Source organism: Aedes aegypti, chromosome 1 (genome assembly GCF_002204515.2).
Source record: "Aedes aegypti strain LVP_AGWG chromosome 1, AaegL5.0 Primary Assembly, whole genome shotgun sequence".
Lineage (NCBI taxonomy): Eukaryota > Metazoa > Arthropoda > Insecta > Diptera > Culicidae > Aedes > Aedes aegypti.
This window is the reverse complement of record NC_035107.1, coordinates 91,490,524-91,512,663: the sequence shown is the minus strand read 5'-3', so window position 1 is coordinate 91,512,663 and position 22,140 is coordinate 91,490,524. Positions and strand designations below refer to the sequence as shown.

Here is a 22,140-nt window from a genome sequence, read left to right as displayed (position 1 = left end):
AAAGTCTCAGCCGTCGCCTCTCAATTTCCCAATTGAGGGTCAATTTGAGGTCTATACTAAAGATCTGAGAGGGTTTCGTCAAAATTTTATCGTGCAGTTTTTGCCAAACGACGAATAAAGATGGCAATTTTTTACAACCATTTTTAATTTTTTTCATCAATTTTGAAAATTTCCATAAAATAAAGTCTCAGCCGTCGCCTCTCAATTTCCCAATTAAGGGTCAATTTGAGGTCTATACTAAAGATCTGAGAGGGTTTCGTCAAAATTTTATCGTGCAGTTTTTGCCAAACGACGAATAAAGATGGTTATTTTAGATACTCCGGATTGAAAACGACAATCCGAAATGGCTATACAGTTTTACCCTTATGCTATCTTTTCCATGTATCGCGCCTAATCTTACCTGTTCGCCAATAAAAAAAACTTTATAACATTGTTTCCCATTGGAAAATGTTATTCTGTACAAAGTCACTCCATTTTTTAACACCGGTACAAAAACTGGGTGTTAGATTCCCACCAACACGGAAAATAAAAAAAAGGTGATGAAAAATGGGTGTTAGATTCACAGTAGTGTTACACTGATCTGTACCATCTGGACCTGGGTTACCCTAATCGATGTGTTCTGTTTAATGTTGACAAAACAAACCCGCAGTTTGTTTATTTTGTTCCAAAGCCAAACATTGATTAATTTTTCTCATGCGAAAATTATTCAAATAAGATGCCCTGCTGCATCGAAGAGTGCCCAGTTTCTAGTGTGTTCCCGCTAGTGAAGTTTCCCACCAGCCGTACCGTGCGCAAACGTTGGCGGGATGCCATTTTGGCCGGAACCGGCAAGATTCCGGCGGCGCTTATCCATCTGCCCCCTTCGGGAGTGAGTATCTTCGATCCGGGAAAGCGAACACTCCCCGATGGAAAAGACGACGAAAGTGGTGCGCTGGAGATTTGCCTCGGACACTTTCCCGACCCGGGGAACCGGACCTACCAGGATCCGACGGTTTACGACGATGGGTGAGTATGGGAGTTGAGCGCTTATTAGACCTGTGCACCGACGTCAAGTAAGATAAGAGCGGCGCGCAATACCCCAACCAGCTTTGTGCCGCCGATTTTGTATACCGGGTACCCCCGTTGGTTTGACCACATTTAATCTGAACACTTTTTAATTTGTACCCCGCTAATTTGCACATCGTTCAGATTAAAAATGGTTCAAACGTCATTCAGGTCATGGAACGGAGTAAAGTGAAATGGAACGCTGTGGAACGGAACGCAGAATCAAAACAAAACAGCAAAAGGGGTAACCAGAAGTATGATTTTCTGTTGTTCGTAGGGTGACTACCGGGTACCCCCGTTGGTTTGACCACATTTAATTTGAACACTTTTTAATTTGTACCCCGCTAATTTGCACATCGTTCAGATTAAAAATGGTTCAAACGTCATTCAGGTCATGGAACGGAGTAAAGTGAAATGGAACGCTGTGGAACGGAACGCAGAATCAAAACAAAATAGCAAAAGGGTAACCAGAAGTATGATTTTCTGTTGTTCGTAGGGTGACTAGAAGTTCAAATTAAAAATGAACCCCGATGGTTTGCATGAGGTACCGTTCAAATTAGCGGGGGTGCACGGTAGAAGTTCAAATTAAAAATGAACCCCGATGATTTGCATGAGGTACCGTTCAAATTAGCGGGGGTGCACGGTATAGGCCTCTGCACTGTTTTGATTTTGTATGGAATTGTGACGTTTACTGGCCTTGTTGTTTACAAATTTCCTGAAAGAGTGAAAGGGAGGCAATGATTTTTGTGCAGAGCCCTATTCACGCCGAATGATAATTTAGCTAGGGTAAATGATGGCTTCAGCACCCTGAGGGTATTTTCGGCAGCACTAACTTATCGTTCTTGTCAACATTTATCTACGGAACAAGAGTTAACTTCAATGTACTCAACATATTCCTTGAACTATAATCTTCCTTGTGAATCTCATCTTTCACAAAAATATTATATAACATGGGTTTAATCATTAAATGAAATAAATCTAGAAAGATTCGCGAATCAGGCGAAACTGACAAAATGTACACAATTTAAGAAAATATAGCGTTGAAATTGTGGCTTGATTGTCTATTCACTGCACTTGAACTTTTCCCCTATCAATAATTTAACTATTCAAAAAACGCAAACTTGTAGAAGGCGAAACTTCACGTCATGCAAAACCACACACTTTATTGATTACGCCTGTGTTTTTGTTTATCAAAGTGGTGGGCGCATCGGCGAGAGTAAACGGCGACACTGCAAACAAAAAATAAACAAGGCGTACATGGCGGGCTTAATTGAAACCAGAATGTAAACACGGCGCAAAAGTGACAGGCGACACTGAAAATAATATCGATTATAGGCTCATAACATTGGCAGGGCTGGTAGCAAGTCACTTTTTAGTGACTTGGTCACTTTTTTCGACCTGGTCACTAAAAAGTCACTATTTCCAACAAAAAGTCACTAAAGTCACTTTTTTCAGGAAAATGGTCACTAAAGTCACTTTTTCCGTGATCTGATGATAATGAAATTTAATATTTTTGGCTGGGTTAGCTTTTCAAACACAAACAGAAAGAAATAGATATTTGTTATTATAACGACAATTACATATAGTGTGTTGGGAAATCAAAGCGTCAAGATTCTTGAATCAAGTAAAAATATATACTCTTGGCTATCTTTCTGGAAGAGTTCAAGTCAATATTCTGTAGACATTTCCAACGGAAAATGTAAAAATTTCCTGGGAAAATTTTTGGAGAAGATTCTGGCAAAACTTAGAAAGCAACCCTGGGATGAATTTTTTGTCCGAAATATTTTATAAAATTTTGACAAAAACCAAGACCAATATCTGATCTGAGTAATCTACGGCTTTAGAAGAAATCCTAGACTAGCTTTCTGATAAAGCATAAATTACATCCAAAAAAATCTGAGTTTGTCAGAAACTCGTCCAGGACTTAAACAGCCAGTAATTATTTTTCTGGAAATCATTTCAGAAATTACATTCTGAATTCCAACGAATAAACAATACATTTTCCATTGATTTACTCTTGACATTGCTTTTTTCCACAACTTTCTTCAATTATTTCTATAAAAAACACGTTTCTATGATAAACTTTTGAACATTGTTGGAAGATAAAAATTACCTCATAGTGAGATTAGTGGCGATTACCTAACGTCAAATCCACCTGTTCATTGATTTCAGCCACAAATATGCGATTTCCATCGGTTACTGTTTGCTTTGTAATCTAAGCATGAAACATTAGTAATGTTCAGGGTCGTAGATAAAATAACACGTGAGGTTACGAGACGCCACTGAGTGATGAATATTTTCAATAATTCATTTATTGAAACGTTCCATTGAAATATAGATATTTGAAGTACGCATGGAATCATATTCTAATTCTTTATGCGCAACATTCATCTAAATGTTTATTTGGGAGAAATGATTTAAATTTACAGAAATTATGTCACAAATTTAGCATGAGTTTCTATTTTTCGTCTGGTTTTGAACTTTGAATTCTGTCAGGATTTCTTACAGAATGTTCTGAAAATCATTCACGATTTTCGCCACTCTTTTGACTCTGATGTTCCTTGGGGGACCGACATTCCCCATATAAAATTTCTTTGGCCACCATTTTGTTTTGGCCAATTTATAAAAAAAAATATGAGCTGTACAATGTTAGATAATGAGGAGGTTCTTTGCAAACAAAATCATACAAATCGGTTGATTCTTCTCCAAGCAATCTTAAGATTAGAATATGGTGTGTTTTGAAATTTTCAAGATCCTTCTTTGGCCAGAGTGGTATCACAAACATAAATGCTCATATCTCAAAAACGGTTGCACCAAATCGTTTCATTTCTTAAGACATTATCATAAATTGTTTAAAAAAATGAACAACCGAACACGAGAAAAAAAATCTGTAGCCTGAGATATTACCGTGGGCTATTGCTACGCGTTGGTCCCCCAAGGAATTTGGGAATATCACTGGATCCAGACAACCAATCAATAAAATTGACACTTATTCCAAAAATAGAAATGTTTTCTTTAAACTTGTAAAAAAATGGTGCCCAAAAAAAAAAACAAAAAACTTATCGCAATATGAAAACCTTTTTGTTGGAAGAAATTGATGGTGCTAGTAGAGTGGTGAATATACACGTAGAATGTATTTTATTTTGTAGCCATTTTTATGACTAACACTTGTAGTTTTCAAGTCACTTTTTGGTCACTTTTTTGATCATTTTGGTCACTAAAGTCACTATTATTTTGCTGTCTGACTGCTACCAGCCCTGCATTGGGCGATACTGGCATTCTCGAGTACGTTTTAGGCGAAACCTTTAAAGATTTTTTGAGTACGAAATAGCTAGGGGAATTGTAGGAGATGTGTGTGGTATTGATGAGGATTTTAAAACTAGGTTTATGAAATGTGTATTAAGGTGAAAAGGTTAAAGTTTGAGTATATTTTCTCCAATTGGGATTTAATATTGTACATGAGAATTTCATTAATTATTTTCTCATTGTTATTGATTTGTCAGATAGGCCCTTATCGCGAATCTCTCTAGAAATGCATACGAAATTATCGTCATTCGTGAGCTGCCGAATAAAACAACACAAGAACTGCTTAGGAAAAACTCACCACTTTAAACGGTCCTATTCTCCGCTCCAATTCCATTTTTTTCACAAAAACTACGCACCGATCACTTATGCACTATTGAACTTTCGATTTGTATATAAAGCACTCGAAAATACTTAATTTCAATGCTTCAAATCACAAATTAAAATTAATGCACTTTGATTTCCTCGGCAGTCACTTTTTATTACTGGACAAGGTTGCCAGGAAACCATATTCAATTGCGGTGTATTTATTATTCACAATTTAAATTCATAGAAAAAGTCAAACACAACTCATTAATTTATTGGAATTAGGCAACAAAGCATGCATTGGTAATAATTGAGCCTTTCAATACTTTCCTTATCTGCGTATTGTAGCGCATAAACATCAATATACTGAGAAACATATGAAACATACGTCTTTTAATAGGTTAACTATTTTGGCAACACTCTTGTTGTTCTACATGTAATTCGCGACTACGAAGCAAAAAGAGATTTCACAAAGCACTCGCACCAACGGAAAACCTCGTAAGGAACTGTCATCGTGTACGTGAAAAAAAGCAAAAAACATCTCTCCTTGTTTTTCTCACATAAAACCGAAGAAAACATCAGCGAATCAGAGGATGATGTTTATGCGTCAAGTCATAAGTGAATTGATTTGCAAAGGGTCTATTCTGATTGTCTCATACACTGAGAATAATATGAACGCAAATAAATTTTAATTGTAAAGTTTGGATTTTGATCCGAATAAGCCGATCGAACAATATTCGGAGAGTGCTAATCATAAACCAACAAAAAATCCTGAAACATCGCAACCGATTTTTTTTTTATGTTACCATTCACTCTCTCGGTAATAACATGGTGATAGAGCATTCAAGAGCAGTAACCTTTACAGACCACAACCATATCGAGCCATTGAGCGAATAGTTCAATTCACGGTGAAATTATTGACCTTTTGCATTTAAGGTGATTATAAAACGAAGCCAAACTTTGAATTTTCAAGTGCACAAGACGAGAGAATCTGACAACAGTTCGCGTTGAAAACCAATCAAAATGTTTGCTTTCTGGTGGTGACCAATGGGATAGACTTTCAACGCAGAGCGCTGTTTGGTTCTTAAGTCTTGTGCTCTTGAAAATTGGAGGTGTGGCTTCGTTATATAATCACCTTAAAGCTAAGCATGCTATTTCGCTCAAGAAAAGTAAAGAAATTCCTTGACTGAATGGGTCAAGAAATTTCCTACAGAGAGCCCCCTTTGAAGTGACATTTCTTCTCAACTGCGTACTGCGATCAGAAAAATGTGATTTTCTGGACCATTTCTTGGAAGAAATTTTACTCGCATCGAGATAGGCGATTCCTTTTCTTGTCAGTAGCAAACCAGCCTTAAAGAAATTTAAAAACAACCGCGCAAGTACCGTCGTTGGGGGTGAGATTTGGCCAAAAATGTGTAAGTCCTCATTTATTTCTAAACAACTTTCGCAATTTGCATGATATGTTCGGCTAAATAAGAGAATACTTTGCCAATGCTGAACAAATGATTGAAATTTGATTATTTTCCTCTCAATAGGAAACGTATGGAAATTTGCCCAAACTCACCCTTTGACCCCAACTTTGAGGGGATGACATTTGGCCAAACAAACAACACTCAGGAAAGTGAACTATCGATAAACATAGGAACCCCTTATGAAAATTCGCATCGGACATCGGATTGAAATTAATAAATTTACGTTATAAAACCGAAATTTGATAACGACAATAGTTTTCGCGGCATCGTGGAATCGAACCAAGAACCTTGCGATCAATAGGCTCGTGCGCACTCCCCTTTTCTATCGACGCCTTAATGTGGGTTGATGCTAAAACGATACATACAGCTTTCGTATTGCAATAATCGTTCCATCATTCTTAAGGCAAAATATATGAATTTATATAGTCCAGTTCGCTGCGTGTAGAATAGATACGCAATAAGAACAAATCAAGAGAATCGTGTTCCTTTCAAATTTTCTAGAGCATTCCAATATGATGGATGATATGATGGACAGGAATGTGAGATTTCTAAATAGTATTCGTCCACCTAAAAGCGAGATTATCTGTGAAGTGACAATTTAAAAAGGCCTTTTTCAAGCTTTTTTCGATGATTTATTAAAAATAAACTACTAGTTCTATGAATCTAATATTTCGATGGTACAGTCAACCTTCATTCGTTGCGCTAAACCTGTAGCCCACTTAGTGCAAGACTTTGACTAATCGGGCTGAGTTTCGAGTTGTCAAATAATATAAAACAAACAAACGAAGCTATAAACATTGATAAATTGCGTCTTATGTCAGAAAATGACGTTTGCCTTCGTTTTAGGTGGGCTATAGCCCAACTAACGGGAGCCCAATTGAAACGAAGCCCACTTAAAGATAATGCGATGAGAGTGCACGCGTTGGTTTTTAACGTCACAGCAACCAAGTGTAGCGTGGAACAAAGTGTTGCGTAGCATGCATCGCGATCGTGCGTCGCACAAAACAGCTTTTTCATTTAATTTGCATAGCAAAAATTTAACAACAGATATTTTGCTAGATGAAAATTTCGTTGCAAGCTATCAATGAGAGATAATGGATCATTGAAGGTAGTTTTTGCAAGTGCTCACCGCATCAAAACAAAGGCGCCACTGTATATGGGATTTAACATTGTGACAGCATTGCTGTTCTGTCATACACACAAGGCTACGGTGGCGCTATCTATGCTTTCCATAGCGGCCGTTTTGGTTATTTTAATGATCCATTGAAAAGAAATAAATTTAATTTTATCAACAAAATTATCGAATTGTACTTTAAAAGTAGTACATATTGTAGGTGGCTAGGATGAACGAGCTCTCACCTGTGCAGTGCACATGTTGCACATGTGGACGCGACGCCTCTGATCTGAACACTTTTTAATTTGTACCCCGCTAATTTGCACATCTTTCAGATTAAAAATGGTTAAAACGTCATTTAGCTCATGGAACGGAGTAAAGTAGAATGGAACGCTGTGAAACGGAACGCAAAATCAAAACATAAAAACGTAAAACTGGCAACACTGTTGCGTGCGCGTTGTGTACTTTTCTCGCTCCGTATTTTAATACAATCAAACAGTTGTGTATCATACACAATCATCTCCTCACCTCTATTAAAGCACATTGAGCAACTATGCCAAATCTATTACGCAGCACTGCCAATGTTGAATCCCACGCTAAAAGTGAGTCACAGGTTTTATGTGTTGAGTTTTCACAGGTTTGGGTAACGAATGAAAAATTGACTGAATTTGTGGAAAACCAATGTAATGAGTAGAGCATTCTTTATGCAAAGCATGCAAACTGCAACCGACACTCAAGTATTCAGAAAATATGCTACTTCAGAAGAAGCAAAATTTTCGTGGGCGGTAACATTTTTGTGTGAGCCGTTTTCAGCTTGTGTGAAAAAGTGTTTGACAAGTCTCCTGCTCGATTGGAATACAATTGACAGTAAACTTGGAATTCCAATTGGAACATTTCGCTTCTTTGCTTATAGTTTCTTTAGTTTGACCACTTTTAATCTGAACACTTTTTAATCTGTACCCCGCTAATTTGCACAGCGTTCAGATTAAAAATGGTTCAAACGTCATTTAGCTCATGGAACGGAGTAAAGTAGAATGGAACGCTGTGAAACGGAACGCAAAATCAAAACATAAAAACGTAAAACTGGCAACACTGTTGCGTGCGCGTTGTGTACTTTTCTCGCTCCGTATTTTTCGGAAGTTTTAGTTTGAATTGCACCGGATTTTCTGCTCAAGTGTGAAGATTCTCTCGGCGAAGGTCCCCGGAGTGCGTATCCGGTGGAGTACGGACCTATTATGTCCGCAAAGACACAATAAAGCCAATTTTCGGTCCGCCTGTCGTTAGCTCTTGCGGCGTCAGTTCGGTGTGCGGCTGTCCAGTGATGCCAAATAAAAGTGAGGTTAAGTGTGTAAGCAATAACATTATCCAATTTGAATCGCTGTTTCGCAACCTGAAGTAATTCGTCACGAATTTGCCATCGTCGGGGCTCTTCGTGGATCTTTAGCAAGGATATCAGCCACCGTCGGGGCTGTGTCGTTGTCGAATGCTGTTGGGTGTCCCCATCCGAGTATTCTGTGCAACCGGCGAAACCACAATGCAACACTAATCCGGAACCCTGAATCGTTAGCGCTAGAGGTAATATCACCGACAATGAAAGAGGATCTATGCGGAACATGCAACCAGGCAGAACCACCTGCAGGAAAGAAGAAGAAAGTGGGAAAGCGGAATAAAGGCAATGTGGAGGAAATCAGTTGGATCAGCTGCGACGTGTGTGAGAAGTGGTTCCACACATTGTGTGTACGGATAAGTGATTCCCTCCTGTCCGAAATCAAAAACTACGTCTATCTGTGCGAAAGATGTAGTGTGATCGGTAGTCTCATTCGTGTACCATCAGATGCATCCTGCAAATCCGATCTGGTCGAGGTGCAGAAACGGATAGACGAACTAACCCTGCAGATAAAAAAGCTCGAATCCGAAATCAGCACTCACCAAAGCAACACGAAGAAGCAGATTGATCGCTTCCAAAACAAAATTCGCTCCTTCGATCAAGCAGGCGACTCTCCATCTTCCACCAGACTGACAGAGGACATGGAGCAGAAAATACAGATCATCGAGTCCGGTGTGAAGCTTGCAAAAATATGTTCCCAGAGTATCAACTGCCACCGTAGTATTCTCTCCTTCACGATGTGGTACTTTGTTGATGGAACATCAACAAAGTACCACATCGTGAAGGAGAGAACACTCGGTCCATCGTCGAAAGCTTTCTAAGTTTCCTTGGTATCAGAAACCTGATGTCACACGTTACATCCTGCTTCCGGCTGCCCGTGAAGCCGTCCAAGTGGACCGACAGGTCGCTCACTCCGACAATCGTGGTAGTATTCAGTAGCGCTGAAGTACGCTCGGAAGTATTGAAGAAATACTTCCAGTTACACAAAGAAGCCAAGTTGTGTAATTTGGAAAAGGGGCTTCCTCTAGAGTATCGCTTCACCGTGAATGAGATGCTCTCTGTCAAAAGATTCCGAGTTCGAAACCTTGCGCTAAGAATGAAGCAGAAAAAGCTCATTCAATCGGTGTACGTCAGAAACGACAGCATATCCATACGTCTACCGTGCCAGAAAAAGTACATTCCCATCGAAGACACCGGACATCTGCTTAAATTAATGAACGCAAGCTCTTGCACTAACGAGTCCTCGATTTTCTTCGATGCAGAATCCTCACATTTCTAAATATTTAATCAAGCTCTAACGATCCCTATCACGACGAAAATATGCCCAACAACTACACGAACCTCCCTATAGGCCACCTCAACGTCCGTGGACTAGAATGTCACGCGGATGAAATGAAAATTTTACTCGACAAGAACCAGTACCACTTTTTCGCAGCCACCGAAACCAAAATGAAAGCATCCAGTTCGATGGGGCCCGTTCGAGTCCCGTCTTACAATTTCATGAAACACTGCCTACCAGCTGGAAGAGGCAAAGGCAGCAAATCATGCGGTGGAATAGGACTATACTTTCTCAAAGGGCTGAAGGTTTCACCAGTGATGAAGTCAACTTTCAACCCCGACGTCCCTGTTGGACAAAGGTTCGAATACCTTGTGGACCAAACCAAAATCAACGAGCTCACTGTAGGTATCGCGATCATCTACAATCCAATCGTTACTAATCCGAATTTCACCGCTGAGTATGAAAAGTTACTCTTCGATATACAAGACCTAGGCGTCGACAGGCTGTACCTCCTAGGAGATTTCAATATCAATGTAACTGCACCTTCGCCTACCGGAAACCATGAAGCACTTTTGCGAATACACCAAACTTTTGATTTAACAATTCTGCCAACAACACCAACTAGGATTACATACAGGAGTGCAACGACCATCGACCTGATGGTTACCGACTGCCCTCAATCAATTGTGACGGCCAAAGCAGTCTCGAACTCAATTTCGGATCACGAGACAATTTACCTAATCTCGAACGTTCGATGCAGGAAACCAACAGCCCACCGCCTAACAGTAAGAGATTTCCGTGCCATCGACACCACCAGATTGCAAGCAGACTTCCAGGGAATAAGATTCGAAAACATTTTGGATACGAGGGACGTCAATGTCAAAACACAATCCCTCACGTCTGAATTGTGCAACCTGATGGATCGCCATGCACCTGAGAAGGTCATCACAGTCAAGGATAAACGCTCGCCATGGATGACAACAGAAAGTGAACAAGCAATCGTCGTCAGAAACTTTGCCCACGAACTCTATTCGCGAAATCCTCATCGAAGGCGGGATGACGCACAATGGCTGGAATATACCCAAAAACGTGACCGAGCTGCAATCCTGGTTTCACAAGCCAAAAAGCGTTACGGCGAACGTTACTTTGCTCCACATCTACCAGCGAAAAAACTCTGGAACAACCTTAGGAGGAAGGGCGTTCACAACAGCACCAAGAAAGAGCTACCAGAGGAACAGATCGACGTTGAGCAGCTAAACAGCTTCTTTTGCGAAGGTCATCGCCAACTACAAACTCAAGTGCCTGCCACCTCTACGAGGGATGAACTACATCGTGCAATCAGAGACGAGGGCGTCAGGGAACAGTTTAACTTCTGCCATACCAACGCTGGTGAAGTTGCCTCTAAGGTGAACAAGATTCAATCAAACGCCACCGGTGCGGATGGCATCCCAATCTCGTTTGTAAAGCTGCTTTGTCCATTCATCTATCCCGTACTGGTAGACCTGTACAACTCGGTGATTGATAGCAGAACGTTTCCAGCCATGTGGAAGAAGGGAATTGTCACGCCGATTCCAAAAGTGCCGAACCCGCTACAGCCCAAAGACTTCAGGCCGATTACAGTGCTTCCAGCAATATCCAAAGTACTGGAAAAGGTTTTACTCGACCAGATTGTTGAGTACATCGACGCTCCAGGCTCGCATTGCTTTCGAGGTGCCAATCGGGTTACAGGAAGAAATACAGCACAACAACAGCTCTCGTCAAAATTACACACGACATCTACAACAGCTTCGATGGTGACCACTGTACTCTCATGGTGTTAGTGGACTTCTCTCTCGCATTCAATTGCGTCAACCACCTGAAACTGAAGTCCAAGCTCAGCGAAGAATTTTGCTTTTCTCAAGATGCCTGTGCGCTGGTTGCATCCTTCCTTGGGCATCGCAGCCAAGCTGTGAAAGTTGGATCAACGGTCTCTGCAGTACACGCTCTCATAGATGGTACGCCTCAGGGTTCCTGCCTAAGCGCTCTTCTTGTTAGCCTGTACATAAATAGTCTGCCGCAGGGACTCAAGTGCAGCTACCAGCTGTACGCAGACGACCTACAAATATATGTATCCGGACCAAAGCAAGACATCGAAAGGCTTGTAGCGTTGGTCAACACCGATCTTCAGCACATTGAACGGTGGGCCGGGATCAACTTACTTTTCCCAAATCCAAAAAAAAACTCAAGCTATCATCTTTTGCAGAGAAGGAACAATTACACCGATTACCGGGTACCCCCGTTGATTTGACCACATTTAATCTGAATGCTTTTTAATCTATACCCCGCTAATTTGCACGTCGTTCAGAATAAAAATGGTTCAAACGTCATTTAGCTCATGGAACGGAGGGAAGTGAGATGGAACGCCGTGGAACGGAACGCAGAATCAAAACAAAACAGTGAAAGAGGTAACCAGAAACACGTTTCTAGGGTGATTAGATGTTCAAATTAAAAATGAACCCCGATGGTTTGCATGAGGTACCGTTCAAATTAGCGGGGGTGCACGGTACAGACATCACCTTTTGCGCCGAAGCCATCCCACTATCCGATAGCGTCACTAACTTGGGTCTACAAATGGACAGGAATCTTCGATGGCTCACTCAGGTTAAAGGAATCACAAAAAAGGTTTTTGGCACTCTGCATACCTTTCGTCGTTTCTCGCCTGTGCTGACTACCCAAACCCGGAAGAAACTAGTGCAAGCCGTGGTGATGCCTTTCTTCACCTATTGCGATGTAGTGTATCACCCCGGCCTGTCCGTAGCACAAAAGGAGCAGCTGAACAGATGTTTTAAGACAGCGGTCTGTTTCGTATATCGGCTTCGTCGAAGAGAGTCCACCGAAGAAGTGAGGAACACCATCTTGGGACACGATCTAGCAACCGTATTTGCAGTTTTATGCGGCAGGGATATGCCAAGGATCTGCCCGACTATTTGCTGCAGCACCTCCAGCGAGGAACGCAAGAGCGCACTCGGTGCTTTACCATCCCAGCACACACGACGTCCCAAAGGAAAAGTATCCTCATTGCAGGAGCTCTTAGCTGGAACGGCGTTCCTCTTCAAATTAAGCTTGAACCAACAATTAATTCATTCAAGGTAGCCGTCAAACGATGGCAGTAGATAATGGATCAATGCACGAGTTCACTATTTGACGTTTGAGCGGTGCCGTGTTATTTATGTGGCCATGGTAACGAGTGAATTTGGCACCGCCCAAACGTCAAATTAGTGAACTCGTGCATCGGTCCATAGGTACCAATGCACGAGTTCACTAATTTGACGTTTGAGCGGTGCCGAATTCACTTGTTGCTATGGTGACATAAACAACACGGCACCGCTCAAACGTCAAATAGTGAACTCGTGCATCGGTCCATAGATTAAATTTAATTTGGTCGATATTGACACTGACAGTCACTGTAACTTGTAAAACCGTGATTTAATGACTAGTTTCCAATGTTTAATATCCAAATAATTTACTTTGTTCGTTTCCTTGACCTGAGATATAGTTTGTAAGCTGACAGGGTATCGTAACGTTAATAAATTACAATTACAATTACAATTACAAAACAGCGAAAGAGGTTACCAGAAACACGGTTCTAGGGTGACTAGATGTTCAAATTAAAAATGAACCCCGATGGTTTGCATGAGGTACCGTTCAAACACTGACAAACAGACGTAACATTTAGAACAAATCTCATTCAAAACCGTAGTCACGACGACATGTACGCTCAATGCTAAAATTAGCGTGTTTGGCCGACGGGCCTATAGATGGCGGTAGTGTGTAAACGTCAAATGCGAACAAAAACGATTCGAGCGCTGCGAGTGGTGGATTGGCCACCTATCATATTTTTGAATCGACCGTTAAAAAGGTGGTTGATGGACAATGATGAGAGTGTGACGTCTGTTTGTCTGTGGTTCAAATTAGCGTGGGTATAGGGCTCTGCACAAAAATCATTGCCTCTCTTTCACTCTTTCAGGAAATTTGTAAACAACAAGGCCAGTAAACGTCAAAATTCCATACAAAATCAAAACAGTGCAGAGGTGTTATGTATGTGACAACACGCAGCAACAAAGACATTGTCATCTTCTATTCTTGTTGCAACAATTTTATTCCACAACATCAGTTTATCACCACTTGAACAGAATATGACAATGATCGATAAACACGTGCGAAGCAACTATTTGGGCTTCGCATTGCAATTTTCTAGAGCTTTCTCCGTGTTGGTAAACATCGACACATTATCGAACAGCATCCATAAAATAAATTTGGTTTTGTGTTTAAAACAACTGATTAATCGCTAATTAAAAAGGCTGCATCAATATTGCGCCCTGTGATTGTCATGACAATTTTGGTTTTGATTGTATCGTTATCCGCAAAAGTTGAGACAAACGGTTGTGAGTGAGCTTGCTTTGTTCTTTGTTTTTCGTCTGTTTTGATGACAATTTGATTCACTGAATCTGAACGATGTGCAAATTAGCGGGGTAAGCGAGTGAAAGTGATTACTTTGCCCTTTTTTATGTTGACGAACGTTCCGTTTTCTTGGCACCAGTTCATAAGTTGATCGATATCATTTTGCAAGGCTGTACAGTCTAAAGCAGCGCTGCCAAACGTACGGCCCGCGGGCCGCATCCGGCCCGCGAACTCATTTTGTGCGGCCCGCGATAGGTTCGAAGATTCTTCTCATATTTGGCCCGTTGACTATCATAGCAACTCAGTTAGTACATACCCAGACTAACTTTTTTAGTTTTCAATGTAGTTCCAGGCTAATATTTTAGCTCGGTAATTATTTAAATTGTTTTTTTTTTTTGAATCTCTAAATACTTGAAATTATGAATGATTCAAATTACAGCGGGGGTCCGCTGGTTGGAACACAACTGCCTTCTATCTAGCGAATCCGACCCGTTAGTTGGAACGACTGACAGCTGGTGAAAATGCTCCATACTAACGCATCTGGAGAGCAAATCGTCACGACACGCACACATACATACGCATTTGTTCTACATATGAAGACTTCAATGTGACGGTACTCAGGCGTCAAAGTCAGTTTGACATTTTCTGATGACATTTGAGTGCTTTTAGTTGGAATATTTTCCAACCAGCGAACATCCAACAATCGAGTCATTCCATGTAGCGGACCCCCAACGAGTGAATCCCCACTGTATTAATCTCAAATCTTAGGAATTTACAGCTAGTTTTTAAGCACTGTCGATTTCAGTTTTAAAGATGAATAAAATTGTTCTGCGCATAAATTTGACTTGATAAGATGATTTAAGGTTCATTATGAAAAAACAAGCTATGATTATATGATTAATAATCTTGAGATTTTTCTACAACGGCTTTCTTCAACATTCAATAAATGAATCCTGAACAAAGCCCATTGCCAAAAGACTAAGTTGTCAATCATAATTTCACTGAATCCTAGGCTAATACTCTCACAGAATGCTGGAAAAAGAATTACCAACACCTGAACGTGATTCACTCAGAATCTTAAGCAGGATTATGAAAACGACAGGCATTTCATAAAACAGTGAACCGGATTTTTGAATAATTCCTAACACTTATTTTCTGAAATCCTGGGCAAAGTTACAATATAACTCTATGTTAAATTTCAACATAATCTTAATGGAATTTTGAGCTAGGTGATTTTTAAATACTGGTTAGCATTCTCAAAGGTTTCAAGGTAGGATTTTGAAATGATTATTGGGTGAGATTCTGAAGGATCACGATTCTTGCAACATATCTGGAGTAGATTTTTAAAAATATTCTGGTCTCTGGGCTAGAATATCACATAATTTTGAAAGGGATTCTTACACTATCCCGCAGGATGCTTATCAGCTATTCTGTTTTTCGATTTCTACAAATGAAATTTGCTTCATTCACTGATTTTTGTCAGATTCCATGAACTTCATGTACTTACTTCTGTCAGACGGATAGCGAATATATGTGCTTTTAAAAATTTGGCCCGCCATACAAAATTGTTTCTGCGGTTTGGCCCGTGGTTCAAAAAGGTTGGGCAGGCCTGGTCTAAAGCGAAGTATGCACTTCAACAGAAAAGTAATCGCCTGTCTCGATGCGTGGGAAGTTTCTTGCAAGAAATGGTCAAGAAAAGCATTTTTTCTTTGATCGCAGTACGCAGTTGAAAAGAAATGTCATTTCAAATAGAGCTCACTGTAGAAAATTTCCGCAGAAATTTTTACTTTTCTTTAGCCAAACAGCATACTTAGCTTAAGGCGGAAGCGATAATCCGGAACATTTTGGGGTCATCGGCAAAGAGTACCGGGTACCCCTGTTGGTTTGACCACATTTAATCTTAACACTTTTTAATTTGTACCCCGCTAATTTGCACATCGTTCAGATTAAAAATGGTTCAAACGTCATTCAGCTCTTGGAACGGAGTAAAGTGAAATTGAACGCTGTGGAACAGAACGCAGAATCAAAACAAAACAGCCAAAAGGGTAACCAGGAGTACGATTTTCTGTTGTTCGTAGGGTGACTAGAAGTTCAAATTAAAAATGAACCCCGATGGTTTGCATGAGGTACCGTTCAAATTAGCGAGGGTGCACGGTAATTTCCTTGAAGGTACTCGATCCACTAGATTGTTGTTAAACAGAACGAATATTAGAGGACCGTTGCATGCCGTGCAAAATGATGAATTAAAGACCTCCATGTCCCTTGCAGTTGCCCAAAATTTTATGGCTCATAAGGTAATCTAAATGCCGTGAAAAGTGTACTGCGATATGTCAAACTTGGGTACCTTTTGCACTACCGAGGGACCAAATGCAGTACCTACTAGAAGTGGTGCCCAATCTAAGCCCGAGTGGGACGGACCTGGTGTACCCCCGTTAATTAGAACGGTACCTCATGCAAACCATTGGGGTTCATTTTTAATTTGAATTTACTCCGTTCCATGAGCTAAATGAACCTGTGCACGAGTTTACGAATTTGACGTTTGAGCGGTGCCGGATTCACTTGTTGCCATGGTCACGTAAATAACACGGCACCGCTCAAACGTCAGATAGTGAACTCGTGCATCGGTCCATAGGCCAGGAGAAGTGGATGAACTTGTCATTCATTTTTCTGTCAATTCTCATACAAAATCTACTTTTTCTTTAACATAAATTCACTCTAGGTGAACCACTCCCCCTGGCCTATGACGCTTGAACCATTTTTAATCTGAACGACGTGCAAATTAGCGGGGTACAAATTAAAAAGTGTTCAGATTAAATGTGGTCAAACCAACGGGGGTACCCGGTATTTTAATGATGCTTCCAGAGATTTCTTCAAAACCTGGGGCTTAAAACGCTAATACACTTCAATAATTTTCAGGAGTTCTGTGCAAACATTTTCTCAGAGATTCTTGTACGTTTTCCTCTAAAAAATCCTCAAGGATAATATCGATTTCTCCATTTCTCCCAAATGTTCCTACAATAAATATTCTGCGTAATCCTACAATAGTTCTGAAGTTCGTCTTGAAGATCTGACGTCGATTTCGTGAAGCTATTGCTTAGAGCTGAAGGTGAAAGTGTTCCAGCAATTTATCTAAATCCTGGTAATCGTAGAAAACTTTCTTAAGAGTCCGAATTTTTATCAGAGATCCTTGTAGAAGTTTCCTTCCCTCCAGGTATTTCTGCGAAATATCTGATGAACTCGCAGAAATTACTAGACGCAGCAGCCGATCAAACACATTTTGGCGCACAGGTCTTGGAATTGGGTCTTGATTTTTAAGGATATCTTTCGCTCTTTTAGCACGGGAAACCAAACGAAGCTCGCCAGTTGCCGTTTGTGTCATAGGTTCGAACCGGCCTCGATGATGATCTGCTTGGAAGGGAAACTCGGCGGCCAGTATCTCAATCTGGTGGTAACGCAGACCACTAGGATTCGGTTCAAGGAAGAGGACCCCCGGACGTTGTCTATTTGCCGCGAGTGTTTGGTGAAGGTGGATTTGATCCGAGCTCTTCAGGACCGGTATCTGATGCTGGATGCGTATCACGATACGCTCCGAGGCCGCATGGCGCAATTGGAACCGGTTGATGGGACGGCTTTTCCAGAGGAAGTTAAGGTAGAAAATGATGGGATAGGCGAAGAAAAACACAATGAGGCTTTAGAGGTAAAATTTTTGGTGGAAACTTTCAGAGATAATGAAGGAGCAGATCCAGTCTCAGAAGCAAGCAGCAATGAGGAACGGGAAGCAAATGAAGAAAGGAAATCGAAGAAACCACCAAGATTGAAAGCGAGATCGAAGATTAAAGCAATGATCCGTGAACCAAAGAAACGAGGTCCCAAGAGAAAAGAACGGCCGCCTGCTACCTTGAAGATGATTCGACTGCGTACGGAACTGACCCGGAAGTGTTACATATGCCCAGCAGATTTTCCCGACTCAGAAGATCTGATGGCCCATTTGACCGAGGAACACGCCGGCAAGATCGAATACACTTGCCAGCAATGCGACGGGAAGCAACTGAAAACGGTCAAATCGTACAACGTCCACCTCAGTTTGCACGATCCGAGCATCCGACCGCTCCAGTGCCGCTTCTGCTCGCTCCGGTACAGCACTCGCAAGGGTCTGGAAGTGCACGAAATGCGCGACCACGGGGCGTCCCACAAGCACAAGTTGCAACGGAAAAAGGCACGGGAACACCAGTGCGAGCATTGTGGGAAAATCTTCAAATCGATCTCCATCGTGCGGGAACACACGCTGGTAGAGCACGACCAGGGCATTGCCGCTCAGTGCAAGATCTGCCAGAAGACGTTCAAGCACAAGAACAACCTGACGCGCCACATGCTGACCCATACCGGGGAGCTGCCGCACAAGTGTGACCAGTGTGGCGTGCGGTTCAGGATTGTCACCGATCTGACGAAGCACGTCCAGGGCGTCCACCAGGGTATTATGCCGTACTTTTGCAACATCTGCGATCTGCCGCTGAAAGACAAGAATTCGTACTACCGGCATCGGACAGCGGTGCACAAGTCGATGAAAGGTAAGCCATTTGAATCTTATTCTATTGTTCCTGAGCTTTCGATTAGCTTTTTAGGGATTCTTGCAGTACCGTGAATACTAAATAATCTTTCAGAATCCGGGAGGGATCCTTGGATTCTGCAAGAATCCTCCATGGATTCTGCAAGAACTTATCTTTGATTCTGCAAGAATCCTCCTTGGGTTCTGCAAGAATCCTGCTTGGATTCTGCAAGAATCCTGCTTGGATTCTGCAAGAATCCTGCTTGGATTCTGCAAGAATCCTGCTTGGATTCTGCAAGAATCCTGCTTTGATTCAGCAAGAATCCTGCTTGGATTCTGCAAGAATCCTGCTTGGATTCTGCAAGAATACTGCTTGGATTCTGCAAGAATCCTGCTTGGATTCTGCAAGAATCCTGCTTGGATTCTGCAAGAATCCTGCTTGGATTCTGCAAGAATCCTGCTTGGATTCTGCAAGAATCCTGCTTGGATTCTGCAAGAATCCTGCTTGGATTCTGCAAGAATCCTCCTTGGATTTTGCAAGAATCCTCCTTGGATTCTGCAAGAATCCTCCTTGGATTCTGCAAGAATCCTCCATGGATTCTGCAAGAACTCTCCTTGGATTCTGCAAGAACTTATGTTTGATTCTGCAAGAATCCTCCTTGGATTCTGCAAGAATCATCCTTGGATTCTGCAATCATCCTTGGATTCTGCAAGAATCCTCCTTGAATTCTGCTAGAATCCTCCTTTGAATTCTGCAAGATTCTTCCTTGGATTCTGCAAGAATCCTGCTTGGATTCTGCAAGAATCCTGCTTGGATTCTGCAAGAATCCTGCTTGGATTCTGCAAGAATTGGGCTTGGATTCTGCAAGAATCAGGCTTGGATTCTGCAAGAATCCTGCTTGGATTCTGCAAGAATCCTGCTTGGATTTTGCAAGAATCCTGCTTGGATTCTGCAAGAATGCTGCTTGGATTCTGCAAAAATCCTGCTTGGATTCTGCAAGAATCCTGCTTGGATTCTGCAAGAATCCTGCTTGGATTCTGCAAGAATCCTGCTTGGATTCTGCAATAATCCTCCTTGGATTCTGCAAGAATCCTCCTTGGATCCTCCCTCTGCAATAATCCTGCTTGGATTCTGCAAGAATCCTGCTCGGACTCTGCAAGAATCCTGCTTGGACTCTGCAAAAATCCTGCTTGGACTCAGCAAGAATCCTGCTTGGATTCTGCAAAAATCTTTCTTGGATTCTGTAAGAATCTTTCTTGGATTCTGTAAGAAGCTTCCTTGGATTCTGCAAGAATCTTTCTTGGATTCTGCAAGAATCTTTCTTGGATTCTGTAAGAATCCCTCTTGGGTTCTGTAAGAATCCTCCTTGGATTCTGTAAGAATTCTCCTTGGATTCTGCAAGAATCCTCCTTGGATTCTTCAAGAATCCTGCTTGGATTCTGCAAGAATGCTGCTTGGATTCTGCAATAATCTTGCTTGGATTCTGCCAGAATCCTGCTTGGACTCTGCAAGAATCCTGCTTGAAATCTGCAAGAATCTTTCTTGGATTCTGCAAGAATTCTTCTTGGATTCTGTAAGAATCCTCCTTGGATTCTGTAAGAATCCTCCTTAGATTCTGGAAGAATCCTCCTTGGATTTTGCAACAATCCTCCTTGGATTCTGCAAGAATCCTTCTTGGATTCTGCAAGAATCTTTCTTGGATTCTGTCAAATATTCTAACACATTTCAATCCTTCATGTTCTCTTCCAGATACTCCTACCACTCGCCGATACAAATGCGGCCTGTGCGGTACGTCCTTCGACATCCAATCAGACCTTCAGCTGCACGTTGATAGAAGTCACGAAGGCGAAGACTACCCATTCAAGCAGTGTGCGGTTTGTCCGGAACGGTTCCACACGGCCAGCCAGCTGCAGTACCACAAGTACACGAAGCACTGTGAGCAGCGATCGTCCAGGGCAACGAAACTGCAGTGTACGATCTGTGGCGAACAGCAGCAAACGCGATGCCATCTGGACTCGCACATGACCAGGATGCACGGGACGGAGAAGAAGTATGTTTGCAGCGAGTGTGGTAGTCGGTTCACGGTGCAGGCGAATCTGTCGCGGCACCGGAAAACGCACAACGCGGTCAAGCAGTTTGCCTGTGAGTTCTGTGCCAGGACGTTCAATCAGAAGGTGGCCCTAGACAATCACAGGCGGTGCGCTCACACGGGTGAGACGGCGTTTGAGTGCGAGACTTGTGGCAAGGGGTTCAAGGAAACGTCCACGTATTACAGACACAGGGTGGCTTGTCGGAAGGAACGGCAAGTGGATGGTGGGGAAACTGTGAACTGAGAAGGTGCAATCTATAAAGTCATGGAAGGGAAAATGTTTTAGAGTATTAATGGTTGTGATATATCACTGCCATGCTCTGCTGGATGCATCTTGTTTGAGTGAGACTTGAGGATTCACAATGAATATCCAGTGTTCTAGTGCAGCAGTAAAGTTCGATTACTGGCGTTTGGAGTTCTTCTCAAACAGGTACGTAACATTTTAGGTAAAAACTATATTTTTTTATTCTTGCTTGCATTTTCTGTTGAGTATTTCTGTAAAGACGATGAACTAGACGACGTTTTGTAATAATTTATGGAAATAGTAAACTTACACAGTGCATTCTGTGCTTTGCGGGCCTTCCTTAGCCGAGTGGTTAGGGTTCGCGGCTACAAAGCAAACCCATGCTGAAGGTGTCTGGGTTCGATTACCGGTCGGTCCAGGATCTTTTCGTAAAGGAAATTTCCTTGACTTCCCTGGGCATAGTGTATCATTGTACCTGCCATACAATATACGAATGCGAAAATGGCAACTTTGGCAAAAAAGCTCTCAGTTAATAACTTTGGAAGTGCTCATAAGAACAATAAGCTGAGAAGCAGGCTCTGTCCCAGTGAGGACGTAATGCCAAGAAGAAGAAGATGGGTGGCGAATACTGGCATACCTACCTGAAATATATTCTGTAGCTACAACAAAAATTTAAGTGTGATTTTTTTATCGTCATTTATTTTTATTATTTTCATTTCATTTGAAACGCTATACAACGCTGAGAAGCTTTTTTAGAACAGCTTCATCTTTTATATCTGGATAACTTCTTCTCATAAGCCAGGAAAGATTGTTTCCAAGATGTTGGGAAGCTTCATCTTAAGAAGCTGTTAAGCTTCTTCCCCAGAAAGCTGGGAAGCTTCTTCGCCAGTTGGTAAGCTTGTTCTCCAGAAGCTG

The 22,140-nt window shown here is 41.6% G+C and overlaps 1 protein-coding gene across 1 annotated transcript; it reads left to right on the top strand.

Annotated features, from left to right (window-relative positions):
* Nucleotides 1-607: 607 nt before the first annotated feature.
* LOC5577022 (zinc finger protein 708) lies at nucleotides 608-21,259 on the top strand. The gene is made up of 3 exons (XM_021842352.1): nucleotides 608-1,005; nucleotides 17,682-18,913; nucleotides 20,642-21,259. The coding sequence occupies exons 1-3, from the start codon at nucleotides 716-718 to the stop codon at nucleotides 21,223-21,225; spliced, it is 2,106 nt and encodes a 701-aa protein (XP_021698044.1). The 5' UTR covers nucleotides 608-715; the 3' UTR covers nucleotides 21,226-21,259.
* The last annotated feature ends 881 nt before the right edge of the window (nucleotides 21,260-22,140 follow it).